Here is a 22,586-nt window from a genome sequence, read left to right on the forward strand (position 1 = left end):
CTAGTTTCATCATGTGTGTGAAATGTTTTTGTTCACATTCAGTTCTCCCACAAGTTCATGATATTGGTGGTGAGGGAGGAATTAATTTGCCATCCTAGGTTGCATATTCACGTGCTAAGAGGCAGAGGCTATTACTTGTGTACAAAGGTCCCAGAAATCATTGTTTTTTTTTATTTGATGAATAAACACTAGAAAATCAAAGACAGTTGCACACAAATAAGGCAATTAAAGAGAAGCATTTGTATTATTCACACTGTAAAACATTAGTTGCTAATCTACAATGTAGAAGAGATTAAAACAAAAGACAGTATGAGAATATAACATAATTGCATTGCATTTATATGAAATGGTGTACTAATCTCTATAGCTTCTTTGGCTCTGCACATAGTTGAGCTGATGTCGCTCAATTGAAAATCTTTATGTCTTCAACGTTGCTTGATTTCCTTCAAGCAACATCAATGAATTGTAAATTCCTTCTATACTCGTTTAAAATAACTGGTTGTTCCTTCTCCTTCATGAAATGCGAAGAAAAACCTTAACCAAATTAATAACTGCGACCATATGCTACTTAAGGTAGTTCCTTGGTGCTCAGGTAACCATACTGGTCCCCATCTGGTAATTCAATCCTGAACAAATATTTGTCCTCCTGATGGATCCACGATCCTGTCTTGAGGCTTTTGTAGAATATGCAGCTCACAATTGTGTCAAGGATGATGAAGATTGAGTAGAGGTAAGCAATGAAAATCCCCTCCAAAGCCACACAAGGACCTGCTATTCCAGCAATATGATAGGGCCTTACAACCCGGAATTGGAACAAGGCCTCAATGGCTGCCAATGCCACATTGACAGGAAGTGCCAGGAACAAAGCCATTGATGTCCTTCCCCTTAAGAGAAGACAAGCTTTCAGAATGGCAAAGTATCCACCATATCCCTCCATGCCAGATAGGGCCAGTGCCATGTTGCATATGACAAGAGCATTGGCAAGAATCACAGAAAAGAGAACTGCCCCAGCTACTGACATGAAGAGGATGAGGTTACTGGGGGAGGAGTAGCCAAATCTTTCAATGAAGCTGAAGGCCAAAAACATGAGACCAAAAGTGGTTGCATTTGCCGAGAGAATCAAGAAACAGTTGCAGAAGTAGGTATGGAGGAGGGGCTTGTAAAGGGATAGTATTGAATTGAAGGAAGGCTGCAAAGTTGGTTTGTTGTGATTGAGAGCCTGGATTATGAATGCTTTTGCAATGAGGAGAAACGTGAGGGTGAAAGGAAGGGTGAAGATCGAAGAAGTGATTGTTTGAGAAACCTTTAGGTTGAGAATGCTAAACAATTGTGAAGAGGAAGGGAAGCCAGCAGCATCAAAGAGAATCCTTAGGCGACTGTAGATTTGTGGCAAGAGAGATGAAGGGGTGGGGACTAAGGCTTGGGAGAGGAGTATGGAAGCTGAGAAAGGAAAAACTAGAAAAGCTGCTGTTGAGGTGAAGTAATGATAATTTAGGAGAAAACTGTGAGTTGATCTTCTGAGAATCTTGCATGAAACTTCCATTTGGAGTTGTTCTTTTGGAAGCTTGCCACTAGAGGGAGAGGGAATGGGGGATGAGTTGGGTGGTTTCTCAGTTCTTCTCACCAATATGGACTCTATATTACTCATCAAAAGTGTAAGAGTCAGGTGTTAGTGTTTCTTTTTCTGTTCTAGCTTTTCTTAAATGAGTTTTGCCTTTTCTTTTGGAAATGGTAGGTTAGAGAGTTTAAGGGTTGGTGTTTTGAATAAATAGATAGGCCAACAAGAAGAAACTAACAACTGCAATAAGGTGGAAGTGTTTGGACTTTGTTTTTACCAGAGGCTTTGGACACATTGTGGTTTTTGCTTTGTGTTCTTCGAATCCCACCAGATTAACTGATTTAAGAGGGCATTAACATAGCACCTTTTCCTTGGTGTCAAGATTTAATTTATTAGCATTTATCAATCAGCCAAAGTGGAATTTGGTATGACAGGTGTTTTGTTTTTGTCTTGATGATGAGAGCAGCTTCCTCTCTTTCTAGATTGCTTAAATCGCACATTATTTGGTGTATTATCATTTTGGCCACAACCCCTTTCCTAGTCCTACAAATATAATACAAATGATGAAAAATAAGTGAATTATGAAACACTCGATGTTGGCCCTACCATTATCCTTGTAATTAAAGCGTAATTAAAATTTTCAAGAGCAATTTATGACATGAGTGGAAAATATCAAGTAAAATCCATTACTTGATGAAGAAGGAGCATAAAATTTAATCCAAGTTGCCGTAATATTCATATTCAAACATACCACTAAAAGTACTACCTTCACTCCAATTTTCGACTTTTGCCACTTTTTTACATTGTGAGCAATACGTAGCTTGTAAGCCATACCATAATATTAATAATAACAAACAAATATATAGAAATAGTTCCACTTTTCATCAACAATTATTAGAGGAAAGGGGACCCTTAACAATATATATGATATATCTATAAATCTAAACCAACAATTTAACGTCAAATCACATGCATATCACATATAACCAATGATTCATATCAAATTAAAAAGCCACAGAAATTGGATGAGAGGAGAAGGCTATGGAATTAGGGTATGATTGATGTGGGGTAGGGGTGGGTTAAACTTTTTTATCATAGTTTGAGGCCATTGATGGCCAATGAAAAAGGGGCAAAACATGATGAATAGTGAATATGGAGTGAGTAAGAACAATTTAGTTGGTGAGCTATAAACTAGTTTTAGCTTTTGATTTTTTGTACAACTTGTAGAATGGGGTAATATATGTTATTGTACCAAAGGAATATTATGTCCATAAACCAAATTAAGTATTTAAGTTATACTTCCTTTCCTTGTTAAGATGTCAACATATTTGTTGACATTTCAACTGAAATTTAAGTGCAATTAGGTGGTTGAATATAAAATAATAGACATTTGGCTTGGGACCTCTCTCTTATTATGTAAAGGAAAAAGAAAATAATAAACGTTAAGAAAACAAACAAAATATAAACACCACTATATATTTGCACTAAACAAAGTGTCGGTTCCTTTTATTTATAGTTGAAAATTAATTTAATCACTCTATTTTTAAATATCATGTTTCTCTAAAAGCCAATCTAAACAATATTTAGAAAACCTTTTCCTGATGAAATTTTTTAAGGAATTTTTTTGGATCTTTTCAATTTTAGAGTTACTAATGACACTAAATAATGCTTGAAATGTATAATAGCAATGCTTAACGGCACTGGAATGTGCCATTTATGGCAGATACTCAACTAGTTGCACAAAGAGTGTTACATTCAACTCTTGCCAAATTTTTAATTGAACCTCATTCACAAATTCATACATTCATTTTTAATAAATAATAGTTACATTTCATAAATGTATCAAATGTCAATTCGCCATCTTATTTTATTTCACAATATGTTATATCTAATGAATATAGTACTTGATAAAATATTTAAAATTAATTTAATTATTATTTATTCATTATAGTTTTGTTTTATGGATATAATATTACTGTAATTTCAATTTTATTCATAACAAATATTTAAATGAAAACTACAACAATGAATATTATATATATATATATTATATATATATATATATATATCAATTCATATATTTTATTTTATGTTGTAATATATTTAAATATAGTGTTTTACTATAATAACTAAAATAATATCATGAAATACTCTTAGAAAATGAATTTGAAGTTTAAGATAATTTTATAAAGTTGACTTTTATGGTGAAGTTGAAGAATCTTCAATATATATCATTACACTAAGAATTTTAAGTGTAACCTAATCTTATAAAATTTTGACTTATAAGGTTAGATTTGCACTCACTTATATATTATCAAATGCTTTTATATTTAATCGATGAGAGATCTCTAACACATTCTTTCATGCCGAGACCTATCAACTCGTACGTGAGACTGGATAGTTCGATAGAGACCTTATAACAGGTGGTTTGATAAACCTAAGAAAGTCTCGTTACGATGTGTTATAAATGATGTGAGATTTACACTCATTTATATACTATGATATATCATTATCTTTAGTCGATGCGAGATCTTCGTCATAATTAAAAATATTTTAAACTCGTGTTTACTTTGAGATTGGGAATAACTTCAGCTTAAATGTGTTAATTTTATTTTATGTTAAATTGATGAACTAATGTGAAAATGACATTAAGAAAAAAGTTAATATAAACAAGAAATATAGTGCAAAACCTTATAGTTAAGTTGCAAGAAACAATCTTTTAGTATTAAAATCAATGTAATATGGACGTAGTAGGTGTTTTTTAGTAGCAAACCTTTATATTAACTTTGTGCCTTTGGCTTCATTCCTAGGTTCTTCTCTTCTACCAATGTGAAGTGGTTGCAAATTGTGTTGTTTAATACCTCCTTCTAATGTATCGCCAAAAACACCTCCTTCTTCATTCCCCTCCTACAAACACCTTTCTTCTTCCTCCTCCATTTCTCATTTCTCACTAATAAGTATTTTATTATAGCTTTTACATATTATTTCAATTACAAATTTTACTATTTAGATTGTGTATTGAACTTTAGTAAAATTAGATGAGGTGCTAACATTTATTTTATCGTCCCACATTAGTATATGTATTATTTTAGTGATACTTTTAGAATTTGATTTAATTGAAAAAGTATGTTCATATGGTATTATAAAATTCAGCTATGATTTTTTTTTTTTTTTTGCAATTACAAGTAGTGGGGTGACCTAAACTAAACTATTTTTTTTAAATTTAACACATTCTATACATTGGTTGTGATATTAACCAATGTATTATAAACACCTTCTACACTATTTATAGAAAATAATTAATATAGAAATGTATTTTTAATGCTATTTTTTATAAATAAGAAACATATTACATTGATTCGTTGATAAAAATAAAGGAGGATTGTTCTCATTGAGATATTGTATTTTATGAGGATTGTTCTCAATCGTATGTACATTTTTTGTTTCCTTATTTTATTTTATTTTCCTAAAAGATATATCATCCTTCTAACTTTAAAATTCATTCTAACAAATTCATTAAAGGTTACAAAAAAAATAATTTAACTAGTTAAAATATAAAAAGGAAATAAACATAAACAAAATTGATTACTTAACCCAATTGTAAGTTTATTTAATGCGGACTAAATATTCCAATTTCAAAATAAATAAAAATATGAACAAAATAGACGGACTAAAATTGTATTTAAGTGGAAAAAACAATTTTTTTTAAATAATACGGGGTAAAGGCACGAAAAAAACCGAGATAGAATAATGTACTTTTTAAAGAGTGATATATTATTTCTCACATATTTTTATTTATTTCTATCTTTCTTCTCATCTTATATTTATTTCTTAACCGACAAACATCTTTAATTTATACTGTATTCTTTTATTTTTTTTCTCTACTACTTTATTTTTATTGTAGATATTTTTTCTCCTTCCTCTTAAACAAAACATTAATGATAAAATTGTTATTCTATTTACGAAATTTTGTTATCTATGATTTTTTGTTTGAATAGATATTTAAATTGGTGAAAGATGAAAGCGCTGCTAGATAGATTTTTTATTAAAATTTTCATATAAATGGATCATTAAAAAAATTATCTTTATACATATTTGATATTTGATATATAAATAACAACTTTCTTAATACATGATACAAAAAGACTTATATAAAAAAAAGTCGAAATTTTTAAAGACCCACATATATGAATTGTAATAAAAAAAAACTTATAAAGCAATAAACCTGTTTTTAGTTTAAATATTTCCACGTTATTTTTTTTAGCAACGAAGAGTTTATGACTAATAGTAAGGAAACATTGAACTAAAAGCAATGTAAGGGATTCATTTAAGGGCACCCTCTTGAGGCAATTGCTTCCTGCACCATATCACTGCACCCGATTATAGTAAAAAGACGAAACTGTCCTAAAAAAAATTTCCAAAATATGTTTTGATTTTTTTTTTCCAGAACGAAATTTTATATTATGGATTTTTTTACTGGAATAGGTTTTTCATTTTTGTTTCCAGATTTTCATTTCCGAAATACAATAATTTCTTTTCTGGATTATTTTTTTGGAATGTATTATTTTTCAATTCTGGATTTTTTTGTCTGAAATAGAATTTTAATTTTTTTTCTGGATTTTTATTTCTGAAACTCAATAATCACTTCGAATTTATTTTTCCGGAATATTTTATTTTCAATTCTGGATTTTTATTTCCGGAATTAAGGGCATTTTTGGTATTTAAAAAAATATGTTGGGTGCAGGTAAAAAATGATTGGGTATAGGAAGCATTTGCCTTCTTTGATTGGACCATCACCACACTGTTCTCTCCTTCGGCCTCATGGGTCTTTTGGGCTTTGCTATTTTCACTCCTTGCTTTTTTCTAAGATTACCTCCATTTTTTTTAATTTGATCAGAAATGTGTTTCAATTATATTAAAGGATGTTATCACTCGAGAAAAAAATTTATATGGTATGAAAAACGATAATTTGTATCATACTTAATTTGACCACTACTAAAAATGATAAATTATAGTGTAATTAGTTTAATTTCAATTAAAAAGATAATTTATATCATCATTATTTTGATTATTTTGAAAAGTAATTTATATTTAGACATCCTTAACCTAGATTTCTCTCTTTGCCTTCATTATTTCTCCATTAGAAGCTCGTAAATGAAACTTTGTCTTTCAACTTCACACACCTCTGATCCTAAAATATTTTCATAAACATTATGATGAGTATCAATAAACATAATCATCATCATAATAAAACATAAATATTACTACACAATATCTTTTAATATTTTCAAATTATCAAGACATTCTATTCTCAAATTTTTCACTCTAAAATATATTTTCAAATTCTTTCCAAGTTAACACTAGATTTCAAAGTTCAAACTTGAATTTTAACCTGAACATTTCTTCATAATATATTTTTCCAAAAAACTCTTTAATATAGAAAATAAATGTGCTTTATTTTTAGAAAACTTTACCGTTAAAACATTGTTCATTTGAAACATTTATAATACAAACTCAGTTTTCTTATCTTCATTGAGGACTTTCTTTCTTCTTATAATAAAATTGTATAATTTAAAAATTATAATTATAATTTTTATGTTACTAATGTAGTTAATTGAGGTGGATCTCTTAATAAAATAAAATATCAGATGTAATTAATAAAAAACAATTAATTTAATTAATAATAAAATTATTATTTATATTTTTACAATTATCTCTTACATAAATATTTTTTCATTTTCTTAATATTATTTTTAAACTTTAAAAAATAATAATTAGTAGCATTTTATCCTAAATTTTAATAATATGATATTTAAAATATTAAAAACACACACATATATATAATAATAATTTTATTAAGAGGATTATCATTCCTGGTTAAAGATGATAACCACTATAACCCCACATCATAATGAATTATTATATTTAAGATAAATAATGATTATGTTATATAATCATATAAAATAGTTATAATTATTAATTTTTCCATTTAAACTAGTTGTAAAACAATAAGATTATTATTAAAACATCATTAAATATAATTACTTGTTATTTTTAAAAGAAACAAAATATTTAAACCAGAAATATATTTAAATTAAATAATACAGTATATATCTCATAAAATATTTTATTACAATTTAAACAAAATATGCAAACCAAAAATATAAATTTAAATAAGACAATATATATTTTCTAAAGTATTTTGTTAATTTTTTTTACGAAATCAATCATTCGATTGTCATTTTAAAAGATAATTTTTCTATATCATATGTATAAAAAAAATTATTTGTTAAATATTTGTTTGAATGTTAATAATGATTATAATATTAGTAGAGAAGTTTAGGAAATGAAAAAAAAAAATTGAGATAGATAAGAAAGCTCTTTATTCTTTATGATTGTGAAATTATAAAATTATCTTCATTTTTCTTCCATCTTGCATGTTTTATATATTTAACCGTACCATTTAAAAAGCGTAGACATCAAATTATCTGGTAAATTTAGTCTGTTACATGTTTATAGTCCCATTAAATTGTATGTTAGACATAATTTTTTTTTTTAATTTATGAAAAAGTATAATACTATCAATTTTTTTTATTATGCGAAGAAGTTAAATAAAACTACAACTATTTTGGAAAATATATAATAATTTCTCCTATTCTACACTAAACTTAGAAATTTTACCATAGTATTTTATATAAAAAAAAAAATCCGTTCATTTTAAACTTTCCGTGCTTATTCTTCTAATGCAATATTACCTCAAACTAAAATATTTTTGGAGTTCATTAACTCAAGTGGAAAGATGGAACACACATGTTAAAAACAAGAAGTAAAATATCAATGTTAAAAGGAACTTAATATATTTCTGTTAAGTAGCAGAAATCACAATTGAGATACAAAAAATTTCGTACTCTTGATTTTTTTTTTACACCTAAATCAATTAAGAAAATAAGAGTATGTTGTTTTTATACTGAAACTAAAATTCCTGACTCCAATCCAATTGGGTCCTGCATGTTGCATGACCATACCTGGATGTTGATAGCAGTGAATTTGGCTTTGAACTTGTTTGTATTTCCTATCTGCCTAACTTTACCTTTCCTCTAAGTTATCTATCTCAGAAAACAAAACAGAATTATCCTCATTTGTGACTATACTTGTACTTTTATCTTCAGGTTCATCAATCCGTGAGGCAGCTTCTTCTAGGCGCAAAGCGTATTCCAAATGCCACAACACATCCCCCATGCTAGGCCTATCAACACCACAATCTGCTAAACATCTCTCAGAAATTTGAACAAAAACACTTTGCGATTGAAGATTCATAGTAGCAGCAATATGTGGATCAATTTCTTCATTGAGCACTCCTCTTCTGTGCTGTTTCTTTGCCCATTCAGCCAAGTTAATCTCTTCTGTTGGACGTGTTGGGCAAATAACTGGCCTAGCACATAGTACCTCAAATAGGACTACCCCAAAAGAGTATATATCAGATTTCTGAGTTAGTTGCTGACTCCTATAGTACTCAGGGTCAAGGTACCCGAAACTACCCTTTACGGCTGTGCTAACTTGGGCTTTCTCTGGGACAGCTTTTGACAAACCAAAGTCAGAAACCTTGGCAATGTAGTTCTCATCTAAGAGGATGTTTGTTGTCTTCACATCACGGTGTGTGATGCTTTGAGCTGCCCCGGTGTGGAGATAGTGCAAGCCGCGAGCTGCACCAATGCATATTTCAAGCCTCTTTTTCCATGACAAACAAGGGAGGTCGAAGCCATAGAGGTGGGAACGAAAAGGGCCATTGGCCATGTACTCATACACAAGAACCATCTCTGAGTTTTCATCACAGAAGCCCATCAATGAGACAAGGTGGCGATGGCGTAGCTTTGAGAGCATTTCTAGTTCTGTTCTGAACTCATTGATGCCTTGTTCTGAATTACCACTTCCTCGTTTTATGGCAACCTTTGTCCCATCTTTCAACGTTCCAAGATACACTTTCCCGAAGCCTCCAACACCAATCACTCTAGTCTCGTCGAAATTATTGGTGGCTTCTCGCATTTCACTGAAGGGGAAGAACCTTTTGCCATGTTTAGTGCTCTTGTGGGAACTGGATGCTGTTGAGCCTCGCCAACTGCTTTTGCTTGAACACAATCTAGGTGAATGGACAGGGAGGAGCCATGATGAGAATCTGCTATGCTTTTCCCAACCTTGAGGCCTCTTTTTCCACCTCATGCAAATCATTACTAGCAACAGCATTGCTGTCACAGCCAATACAAGTCCAACATAAACCAAAATTTTCATTTCCGTGGTTATTGAACTTGGCCCTTTGTATTTCCCATCAACAGAGAAGAAACCATCCAAGCTGTCGGCGATGTTGCTAATCTTCATCACCTCAATTCCATTCAGAATTGCATCGACCGTGCCTTGTTGGAGATTGGTTGGTCCCACCTGAACCAAAATGGAACCGTTTGTTATATTCAGTGCATTTAACACAAAGTCCTGGTAAAAAGCAGTGGCTAGAGCTTTGGTTTGCGATGATAGATTCAGAGCTGACACGCCCTCAATCCCGTTGATGTACACATTAAAGTATAACTGATTAAGACTCTTGCTCAATATGTCACAGAAATGCATTCTTATCAAATAAGAGTAGCTCCTTTCCACGTTCACCATCCAACTGAGATTGAAATTCGGTCGCATGACTTTAGCATCCTTCATGTGTACAACACTTGCATAAACCAAGTTGGGAGCAATCAAAGGTGTAACCCCAGTATGAGGATACTTTATGCTTTTTTTGGAGACAGAAAGAGTCTCAGAACCCTGTGGGAAGATGTTGTATGAACCATCGGTTTCCCATGTTCTTGCCAAAGCGTCGTCGCCAGGAGTTATGGTGGGACCACCAACGTTTATTCTGTAGGATACTTCAAAAGCAGATAACAACAAGCCTTTGAATTCACGAAGTGGGGAAAGTGCAATTGCTGAATCCGAAATAAGATTGTCAGGGGCTGAGACAACCTCAATTGCATTGATGAACGCAAAGGAGTTTTTCATGGGCTTGAATTTGAGGGAGAATCTACTATCAGAAACGTTAACAAGGTATTCCTTGAAAACAGGTGAGTCACTGTTCCTCACGGAGAACTCATGCAGGAGCACATGGTGATTAGTTTGGACAGAGAAAACAGCAGCTGTTAGGTTATATGAAGGGTTAGAGAGAGGGAAGAAGTAAAGGCGAACCCAAAGTCTACCAGTTTTAGATATGTAAAAGGAGTAGGTGGATTCCTCTTGAAAAAGCCTTGCAGTTTGATACAAAGGAAGTAATGAAGAAGGAACAGAAGATGAGAGATTTGAGTCAAGTGATATTTGCACATCTTCAGCTGTGGCTAGGAGAGAAGTGGTTTCACGATCAGATTTGAAAGTTCTTCCATCTGTGAGCTGAGTGGGGTGGGAGGAGCCACAATCAAGGAGATAGTTAACCAGAGGTGTGAAAGAAGAGTTGCATTTGGGGAGGGTGAAAAGGAAAGGGTGAAGAACGAAAATGAATATGAGTCTGATTCCTTTGTTGTCTAGGCCCATTGGTGAGGTTGGAGAATGAGGATGGAGAGGGGGTGGAGATAAAAAACATGAAAAGGAGGAAGAAAATGAAGATGGTTTGATGGTATGCAGAGGGTGCATGCAGCAGTTGAAGGAACAGAAGAGAGGTGTTTTGTTTGTAGTGAGAAGGAGAAAGAAGAAGATTTGGTTGCATGTTGGAAAGGTTGTTAGAATGTGTAGAAGCGATGATGAATGAGACAGAGGCATACGTTGGACCTAACAATGGACGTTCCTCCTAAAATACATTCAGATTCCATCACCAAGTACTAACAGAGTAACATCCAAACTGAATCTGTTTACAAACAAAAAATAATGTTTTCATTCCCACACACATATCTCAAGAACAAATACTAGTATTTAGATTATACATTCCACAATATGAATATTTATTTTATATAATTCAAATTTATAGTAAAATCATATATATATATATATATATATATATATATATACTGTTATGATAAATGAGTATTTTTAATATATAAATTATATTTTATGTTCAATAATAAATTATTTAAATTGTGATATAAAACTCAAGACTCTTGAAAAAAAGACAAGTATGACGAAGTGCATATTTTAAAAAGAGAAAAATTAAAGTGTTGTAAATAGATAATTGAAACTCTCAATTTTGATATATATAAAAATCTATAATAGGTTTACTTTTGATATATGTGCATTGCATTTTTCTAACTTTCATTGATTTAAACGCAAGTTAAAGACAATTTTTTAGATGCATGGTTGTAGATTCATATGACAATCGCCATCAATTTTTTAAGCACTTATTTTAATTTTAAAATACAATAATTTTATATTTATTTATTTTCTCCATATCATTAATGATATTAAAAACTATAGAGAATTACATGATGAAATTGTTTATGCAAGAGAACATTATCCGTCAAAGGGTCCTAAAAGAAAACAGTGACCTATAGTTACAAAAATAATGATATGTGGATAAACTTAATTTTGCAAATATTTAATCAACATTTATAATCTTTCTAGCTATATCTCTTTTCAGAGATCATAATACTTATAAAATTATAAATGGTCTTAATTAGGGGTGTTAACACACCATGACGAGGTAGAAAACTTGATTCATTTTATTAAAGAATGAATTGGTACATCCTATTAGAGGATGGACTAATAGATTGATCCGTTAGTTTTTAATTTTTATTTATTTGGTATATATATTAAAAGTATACTTAATTATATACATATTTTTTTAATAATTAATTATTTAATATCTCTAATTGAATAAATTAAAAAGTATTACTTATAAGTAGTGATGATTTAAATAATATAATAAAATATTAATTTTTTAATTAAATCTTTTATTTAAAAAAATCAATGCACCAACTCTCTCTCAATTGATTAGCTACATGAGGTAGAGTAAAACGGGTTAGTGAGTTAAAAATATAAACATGATTCATTAAGGCCTTTTTTTTTCTTACACCCTCACAATTTCTTGGCGAACCCTTATAATTTTTAAAATAATTATTTTATCCTTTTTTAAAATGACTTATAGATTTTTCATTCTGGAAAATTTTCATAACACACTTTCCCGAATTAAATTTTTGGAATGAAATTTCTGAAATATGATTTTGGGAAAGAAATTTTCCTAACAAATTTTTTGGACCGCGTGAAATATATTCCAAAACAAATTTTATAGAAAAGGATTTCTAAAACAAGTTTCCCCAACACATGAAATGTGTTGTAAAAATAGGGTTTTAGAACAATTTTTTTTCCACAAAGTGTTCTCTCTTTTCTTCTTTCTTTGTAATGTTATCCATCTCTTTTGCATTGGCAATGGTGCAACAATAGCCACAGCAATAGTGTGATGCAGTGAGGAAAAATATTTTAATCTTTTTCTATTAGTATTAGGGTGCAATTAGTAATGATGGTGCACGAAGCAATAACATCCAGCAAACTTAACCTACTTTTGTCATTCCTAATTATAATAAAAGGTATGATTTACCTGAAAGCATGTGATGGGTGTTTGTATAATGAAGGCTGCTTCTTCCTGCACCTCCATACCTTCTTGTGCCACCCCCATAAATTTTTCTTATTCCAAAAATATCCTTTTCAATATTCCGAATTACATAATCCATAAGTCTTTTTCTAGATTCAGAATTAGCTTCCGGATTATGTAATCCGGAAGTCTTTTTTTCAGATGTGTTATTAGTTTCCGGATTACATAATCCATAAGTCTTTTTTAAATATGAAATTGACTTCCGGATTATGTAATCCGGAATACATAATCCATAGGCTTATTATTTCAAATTCAAGGGAGTGAAATAAAAAGGATAAAATGGTATTTTCATATTTAGTATCGGGTGGCACAAAAAGGTATGGAGGTGTAGGAAGAAAGAGTCATAATGAAAGGTTCAAAATTTTCTCAATTGGGCTCAAACCTCTTGAGACCTTTGTTTTCTGGTCCATTTAGAGAATTTTTAGATGGCAAATTCTTCGTGCAGCATATCAAATTCTTCTACAGGCTACTCTTTGATTAGAAAAAAAAGAAAGAAAAATGGTTTGTTTTTTTTTGGAGTTTCTTCCTACACTTCTACATTTTTCTTCCTTCATCCCTACATTATTTAAAATATCGAAAGTACTCTTTCACAGTTTTTGGTAATTTTGGAATTGGGGTTCCATAAAAAAAAATTATGAAATAGAGGTTCTGTAAGCAACTGGAAGACAAAAAAATCTTCTGAAATATTTTCTGGAACACATTTCTTTTTATTTCTAAATTAATAAATCCGAAATTAATTAAATGTGTTTTGAAAAATATATTCCAGAAATATTAAAAAAAAAAGCAAGTCATTTTTAAAAGGAATAAAAAAAAGTCTTTTTTTTTTCATAAATGATGGGATTCAGGAAGAAAAGGAAGAAACGGCCTTGTTTTTTTATATATGTCCATCAACTTAAGTAGAGGAGTGGGTGACCTTTTAGTAGAGGATGGACATGTTTAAAATAAAAATTTATATTTGTTTTTATTTCTAATATTTAATGGCTATGGATTTCTATTAATTTTTATTCACTCGATGCATGAGTCATAATACCAATTTTTATGTAGTCATTGTTGTATTGGGAAATACCTTGGCACTCAACCATAAACAAAATTATCTATTTTTATATTTGTAGTTAAGTTAATTTAATAAAAAAATTAAATCCTAATTAAATTTATCGATAGATATGTTTAAATTTTGAAATAAATGTATTTTTACAAATATTAACGTTAAATAAAGTTTAGAAAATAAAAATTTGTTTATCTTTAAATCCACATAATTTTATATATTTGAGTATGAGAGGGAGTAGTCCTGAAAATAAAAAATTATACAAAGTTGATAAATAAAAAAATTAATTATGTTATTATATTTAATAATATAATATAATATGCATTTTACAATTTGTACAGAATTTAAAATTATATTAAAATATCAGTGTAATGTGAGACTGCCAATTGGTGGATTTGCAATAGTCTTCCAAAGGCATGCTAGTTCCACATTTGACTAATAACTTGGGAGGAAGATGTAGTTAAAATGCATTTAATTAAATTTTAAAATTCTAAAATTATCTCTTATTATTATATTAAATAATTGGAATTGATTTTTTGTATTTTTAAAATGAAATTTCGAAATAAAATTGAAAATCAAAATTTTATTTTAAAAGAACAATTTTAAAATACAAAAAATACATTCTAAAAATTAATGTTTAAAAAAAATCCAGACAAATAATAAATTTGTTGATTACATTAATCAATTGGCGAATATATATTTCCATTTCCCAAAACCAAACAAATAATAAACTCGTTATGGTTAAAGTAAAAAAAAAAAAAAAAACTCTCTTTACATTGTTATATTACATTGAATAATATTATACTCCAACAATGGTGAGCATTCTATTTTTTTTCTAATATTACAAAATTAATTGATTAAACCGTGATGAATAAATAAAAATTGAATTTTTAATATTCACAAAAAAAATCATGAAATAAAAAAAAATTAGAGAAAAAATAATTAGTTACAATAATAACTAAATTAGAAACTATTTTAAAAATTAAAAAAAATATATTTTTAAATTAGTTTTTATTATTGTTAAATAGCTTCTAAATTTGTATCTAATTATTTAGTTTCTAAAATTTGGTAGAAAAACTTTAGTTGATAATTAGATACAAATTTAGAAACTATTTAACAATAATATAAATTAAATTAAATAAATAAAAATTTAGTTTTTAAAATAATGTTTAATTTAATTATTATTGTGGTCTCTAAAAATTGATTTCTATTTCAAAACTTTCTTATATTGATTTATTTGATTTATTTAAGTTGATACATTCAAATTCGGAATAATATTTAACTATAATCAAATTTCAATAATATATATAGATATATTAATTTGATATAAATTTAACGCAATCAAATATTATTTAAAATTTGAATGCATCGATTTAAATAAGGAATTTTTAAATTATTAAAATGTTATTATGATTGAATTAGTAAATATCATTAATTTATTATGAACAAATTTTGCGGCATCAGACATACGCAAATTACTATTTGAAAATATACAAAACAAATAAGTCGTGTCATTGTTTTCTATCTTTAACTAATTTTTCAATTAATAAATGTCACGAACAATAATCATGAATATAGGTAAATTACTATTATTTAATTATTCATATATTCAGTCCAAAAATAGGAAACATAAAATTTCCAAATTAACTATGATGATTACTTTAATTATTACAAAGATAAAGATTAAGTTTTGGAAAAAAAATGCACAATATTCATCACCGGAGATAAAATCAATCATTAAAAAAATGATGTTAAAATTAAAAAAAAATGATTGTCTGTAATGTTTAAAAAGAAAAATACAATTAAAAAAATAAAGTATGATATTGAAATGATTACGAATCCATGTTTTATCAAAAGTACTTATAATTATCTCAATCTGAATTATATATAGAATAATATAATTGATTGAAATATTATTTGTGCATGTTGTTGACATTCAAAATTCAGCTAAGGGCTTTGCAGCAGAATGCAGTGGAGAGCTTGTGAAATGAATTGAAGAAAATGAGAGTAAGAAAATAAACCCAATTCTGAGTCCTGAGTTGAATGAAGAAGCATGGGGAATGTGGATCCTCAACTTCCATCACTTCCAAATCCAAATGATTGGTCAATCCACCATAACAACCACGATTTGGTATTTCCCCCAATCCACCACGAAAACCTCCAAATTCTCTCACCACATTCAGACCACCACACCCCCAAATCACCTCCTTCTTCCTCACCCTTCCATTCTCGGATTCGCGGCTGGACCAGTATCGCCCTCCAGATGTTGCGTTCCAAGCTTTCCTCTTTCAGGAACAGAGGGCCAATTTGGTCAATTGGGGTGCCCGCTGCGGCGCTGTTAATGTTCTGCTGGATCATTGTCGCCATCAGGAAGAAGAGAACCCTCACACCCAACGAAGCTCGTCTCATCACCATCGTCAATAAAAAAGAACGGGTTCGTTCATTTTTTTTTTTTCTTTCATAAAAATTCCCCATTTTTTTGGATTTTAGCCCATGTTAGTTTTTGGGTATATTAGTTAATCAGAGGATAGTTATGCCTAACAAAAACTGAAGGAGACAACAATAACTGTTTCTTATGTGACATGGAATTTATATTGTATTAGTCATGTGATTGCTTTGCTTCATTTCACTAAAAAGCCTTAAATTGCTCAAGAATCAAGGTTAAGAGAAATTTATAGACACCTTAATGTTCCTCCTAAGAATAAAACTGTGAGAACCCATGAGTTAAAACAAACAATACTTGGATTGTAGTGAGCCTAACAATGTTAATAAATTTAAGGTCAGAACAGTTTTCTACGGTAACAAGGTGAGAAAGGTTCGGGAGTCATATTGCAAGTGGAGTGGAGGAAATTACAATTTAGAATGACCTGACCTAAACTAATATTGGCTTTGTGATCAAGGTCTTTCCTTCTGCTTGACTGCATTCAAAATTGGATGTGTGTGTAGGCATGAATGATTGATTTTCTATGCAAATGCATTTATGTTTTCTCTCTCTCATTTCTTTTGATTCGTTCTCTTGAAGATGTACACTTTTTAACACTTCCCTAGCTAGTCCTCCTGTGCTTTGGTCGTTTGTAACTGCTGGCTACTTCTATTTACAGAAAATTGCCCAACTATTGAACCAGATTGCACAAATGAACGAAATACTTATAAATCGTCATAAAGCTCTAGCCGCTAAAGTGGAGTAATGATTGCCTACAGGTTGTGAATATGGTTGGTAGCTCACATTCACAAGGAACAGTGATCAAGAGCTTCACCCTCCAGTGATGCCGCTTTTATCTTTCTATTTTGAAATATCACTGCTTACCTGTGCACTTTTCAATTTGCTTGTATTCTGCATGACAGAGTTAGGTTGTAATTGACAGAAGAACTAATTGTGATTCTTCGCACATGTTCCTGCTACAGCTGTGCTGAGTGATTGAACATGTACTCAGAACTGGCATCTCCAAAGCAAATGGCTATCGGATTGAAGTGCCAACTTTGAGGAAGGAAGTTCTCCATTCCTCATGATTCGTCAATGACTAGATCAGCAGGGAAATGGCTGAACACTCTAACAGTGCTAATGCTTATTCAGCTAAGATCTTTGTTCTTTAGATGTTTAGCGAATGTTTCATTTATTCAGGCCCTTGATGTTTGGTGAGCTTTTGGAAAATCCCATTTTTTTATTTACTATATTTGAGACACAACCCATAGAACAACCAAGGACGTGTCATTCTACAGCTATAATTAATTGAATGAACATAACATGCCCATTGTTAAATTGCGAAAAAATATTTTCTCGCGGAATTGCGGTTTTTTGTTTCATTTTCTATACTTTTATTCAAAAATAGCCATGCAATAAAAAATTCCACTGTTCATCATATGTGGAAAATTTTGCAGGGCATTCTCTTAGTTAACAATGATGACGCTGGACCCAAAAGGGCAGAGATGATGACGAAATAGAATATACATGCATGATGCAACCATGACTACCTTGTGCATACAATATGACATAAGGAAAAGTCGGAGGTCACTTACGTGTGTTTCATTTAGAGAGAAAAAAATAGAGAAAATGGAAATAATGAAGAAATGATTTTAAAAGAAGTAATAAATAAAACTAAATGTGCAGTTTTAGAGTAGAAATGAATGAGATAAATAAACTCAATGTTAATGAAAATACCCAATGTTATTTTTATACTCGTCGTTGTTTCAATTATCAAAATATCTTTAATTTATTTGGTATTCTATTTAAAAAAAATTATAATTCTATTTTGTGATAGTTATTTAGCATTAAAAAGAAGAAAACCTGCATTTTTTTAAATTGAATTCAAAATAATATTGATTTTTTTTTACTTCAATTTTTATTTATTTCCAAATTATTTAATAAATATTAGGACAGTCACAAGTGAATATGCATATTATCCAGCAGAAACAATGATAAAATACAAATTTTATAACCGTTAATTATCGATAATGGAGTATAAGTTTCTACTTAGAAAATAAGACAAATATCATCAAACTAGGCTTGTTTCATCGCAATCTCTACTCTTCTCTACTCTACCAAACAAGGAGGTGAATTTCAACAAAGCCATAAACTGTGCAATTATTTGTTAGTACAATGAAGGCGACACCTTGCATGTCATTGAATTAACTTATTTTGCAATTATAACTTATAAGAGATAACGATGGGGATACCTAGAGAGAAGTCATGTGGTGTTAGGAATCTCTTAAAAGCATCCAACTAAATTAAGAGTGTTTTGAGTTACCATTACCGTCAGACCAGCATGATTTGATACTTTATGATAAGTGGAAATTTATGTAAATCTCATTAACCCTCTTTATTATTGTGGTAAGCATATAATTCCCACAAATGAGAACGAGGTTATAAAAAAATAGTACCAATGAATGTGCTAATAGCCTAATATTAAAACTTTTGTAGCATATTATTACTAATAGTATGTTCTTAGTCTTTGCCATCCAGCCATAAATTATAACCTGTCCTAGTATTTGTTTTCTTTAGCTCTGTGGTACTCGTAAATGGGAAGAGAAAAAATTATTGGAAGGTGAAAACAACTTGTCAAGAAAATACAAGGTTTTATTTCTGTACCTACAATTGTAGAGTGCGCAGAAATGTATAATAGGAACGAAAGCTTCATCTGACAAAGAAATATGCTAACATTAACGTGTAAGAAAGCAGCGCCTCGTGAGACACGATAATCACATATCAAGCGGCTCTATCGGTCACTGTGAATGATACCTTTTCGGCTCCAAGACAAAACTGTGTTGCAGTTAAAAGATGTTGGTGTGTCTGTCTGGTATAAGATATTTATCCTGTTGTTACATGTCAAAGAGCACTCCTAACATTCTGAATTCTCTGTTACCACGAGGGTTATGAATCCAAAACATTGTCCAAATAAATATATCATAAAAATTTACTTCGAATCATAATTCAGACAAACTATCACACACTTACATTGTTGAAGATCATACCTTTGTGCTTTCTCTTGGAATTTGGAAACGCACATTTGGGATCAGCAGATTAAATATATCAGAAACAGAAACAGAAAGTGGTGGTTACCTCGTGTTACAAATCACAACGATATCAAGAGGACATGGACGTATATTAAGTTCGTGAATTCATTTAATGTCACAAAAGCCCAAATACAAAGGAAGCTCAGTATACAGCAGATGAGTAAATAAAATTTGTTTGCTGATTGTTCAAACTCATAAAAAAGAAGATAAATTACGAAAGAATTCTATCCTACTATTCTCAAAAGAAGTACCAAGACAACAGAAAAAGCAGAAGTTACATTTGAACTGTCCCCAAATGAAATTCCAGTTCTAAATAATTACTGTCTATGATACCACCGTTGAACAGCATTTCTTACTAGCTCTTCAATCCCTTGCTTTCCGTAGAATGCCTCCGAATATCAAATTGGTCTACAAACTCCAAAGGAGTAACAGTCTCATTTCTGATCCTCTTGATCTTGGGGCTCAACAGACCACGATGCCTGAACCCATAGAGCTTAAGCACCTGATTATCAGCAAAATTGTAAGCCCTCTCCATGCTACTGAGGCACCTCTCCACAGGATAATCTCCATAGCTCCCACAGGGTTTACACCCGACAAAATGTGTCACAAACGGCCATCTCTCATCCCCCAACCCGGGGTGATACTTCTCAATCATCTCCTCATACCGATCAACCAACCCTGCCCAGTAACCGTGCAAATAGAAGGAATTTTCAAGAAACACCTTATCCATCCACTTCTCCTTCTTGGACAGCAGCAAGTATATCAATGCAGACTGATCGTCGGCCTCAAATGCCGGCCTCCCCTTGAGATTGGCCGTCAAGATCTTGCCGGCCTCCTCGCGAACGGGCCCCTTGGGGCCCATGGGAGCCCAATCATCAAGCAAATCCAAAGACCACTGACAGTTCCTAAACAGAAAACTCCCAGTATTCACCGCAATCCAAGACTTCTGGTCAAACAACAAATCAGGGTATCCATGAAGAACCAAATTATACGCATCGTACTTAGGCATAGGAAGCTCAAACACCATATCAGTGAAAAAAGCATCACTATCCATCCACCAAATCCACTCAACCTCGGGATGTGACAACATCAACCTCCGAATCATAGGCAACTTAGCCCAGTAGCCAGCAAGTTCCACATCCAAATGAGCCAAATTGTACACAATTTCAATCCCGTGTAATCTACAGTAATCAATCTTGTTCTTAATGGACTTCAAGAGGTAGTGATCTCCAATAGGGTTATCACAGGGTTTGGGAGGGGAACCAGTGAGGAGCAAGATGCGAGGTTTACCTCTGATGGAATTAGGGTATTCAGGGTTTTGACTGAGCCAATTTTGGCGTTCTTGGTCCCAATTATCGATTTTGGGGCCAAGGGTGAAGGTAGCGTTGGGGTTGAAGGGTTGCTGGTCGTCGGGATCGTTGGGGTCGGCGTCGGATCGGATCTCAGCGAGGATGCGGTTGGTCTCCTCGACAAGGTTCTGGTTGACGGCTTCGGCATCGGAGGAACCAAGGTTGACGCCGATGGTGCCGCGGAGGACGAGGATGGTGACGAAGCCGCAGAGGATAGTGATCTTGATGTTGTTGAAGGTCTTCTGGATCTGGCGGCCGCGGGGAAGCGCGGTGGCCCGGCCTCGGGCGTTGGAGGTGGGTAAACCGGCGCTGGTGCTGCGCTTGTGGTGATTGTCTTGCCCCATGTTGGCACGAGATTTGGGGGATTCACCTGAAAGGAATCAGTGAAAGGTGTTGTTTGAGAAATGCTGCATAAATAAAGGGTGGAGGCTAGAGAGCGGAGGGTGTTTGTCTCCTCGGATCCAGGTTTACAAACAAAATCATTGGTTTGTTTTTAAGGAGATGAAAGTAAAGGTAGATTGAAGGAACACAGAAAGTGAGAAAGACGTGTTTTTCCTTATTCTTAGATACATTCATCTTTAACACTTATAAATAACTAATAATACTAATAATAATAATAATATTTTTCTTTTATTTTCGAACATCATGGCTGGTTGTTTCCGCCACTTGAGTTGAGTTCCGACATCCCACACGGTCAGAGGTAAAATAACTAAGCAACAGACAAAACTAAAAACCCTTAAAAAATCAATTATGCGGTTAAATATGATAATATTAACTTATCAATCGGATAATATCTACTTCCAATTCGGAAAAACAATATCCTTTTTATCGTTTATGGAAATACATTATATTACCGACAATTCAAATTTTCATTGAATAAACAATAAAAAAATGTTATTACTTTTTTGACGATGAAAAACACACTTTATTCTGGTAACCCTAAAATTTAATTAATATACATTATTATTATTATAAGATTTTTATATTGTTATTTAATTATATGTTATCTTGTATGTTAAATTATTATTTTTGTAATAACTATTTTAAAAGTTGCATTGGACTAATTTTTAATTATTATATGTTCTGCCACTTTAAATATGGCTTTAGATGGAAAGTGTATATATGAAATTAAAAGGGGATGCAAAATGCATAAGAGAAAGTACTTAACAGTTAAATATGGAAAAATAAAATTATTAAATATTTTATTTTTTAAAATAATTTTTTGATTGATATAAAAATATTCCACATAATTTATTTATTAATGTCTACATTCTTTTCCGCTTATTCAAATATACATAAAGAATTTTTTTTTCACTTATTTTTTATATCTATACAGAAGACGTATGGTTTATATCAGGCGGATTTTGTATATAAGGTAACCATCATGTTTTGCATCAAGTATCTTGTTTTCTTTTTTACATGTATCTAAACGTTTAATATTTTCGCTGTTATTTACAAGAAAAATAATAATATTTATATATATATATATATCCCCACTTTTAGTTTATTTGATTATATTTT

General features: G+C 31.1%; 3 protein-coding genes across 3 annotated transcripts; all 3 read right to left on the reverse strand.

Moving 5' to 3' along the window:
- Positions 1-217: 217 nt before the first annotated feature.
- LOC137807748 (uncharacterized) lies at positions 218-1,965 on the reverse strand. Its single transcript, XM_068608527.1, has one exon. It carries the CDS (start codon positions 1,646-1,648, stop codon positions 569-571), a length of 1,080 nt encoding a protein of 359 aa, XP_068464628.1. The 5' UTR covers positions 1,649-1,965; the 3' UTR covers positions 218-568.
- Positions 1,966-8,568: 6,603 nt separating this feature from the next.
- Positions 8,569-11,381, reverse strand: LOC137805931 (probable receptor-like protein kinase At5g61350). The gene has a single exon (XM_068605806.1). The coding sequence runs from the start codon at positions 11,336-11,338 to the stop codon at positions 8,645-8,647; it is 2,694 nt and encodes an 897-aa protein (XP_068461907.1). The 5' UTR covers positions 11,339-11,381; the 3' UTR covers positions 8,569-8,644.
- Positions 11,382-19,803: 8,422 nt separating this feature from the next.
- Positions 19,804-21,740, reverse strand: LOC137807749 (probable xyloglucan 6-xylosyltransferase 5). The gene has a single exon (XM_068608528.1). The coding sequence runs from the start codon at positions 21,407-21,409 to the stop codon at positions 20,072-20,074; it is 1,338 nt and encodes a 445-aa protein (XP_068464629.1). The 5' UTR covers positions 21,410-21,740; the 3' UTR covers positions 19,804-20,071.
- Between the last annotated feature and the right edge of the window lie 846 nt (positions 21,741-22,586).

This window comes from Phaseolus vulgaris, chromosome 3 (genome assembly GCF_000499845.2).
Source record: "Phaseolus vulgaris cultivar G19833 chromosome 3, P. vulgaris v2.0, whole genome shotgun sequence".
NCBI classification, from domain to species: Eukaryota; Viridiplantae; Streptophyta; class Magnoliopsida; order Fabales; family Fabaceae; genus Phaseolus; species Phaseolus vulgaris.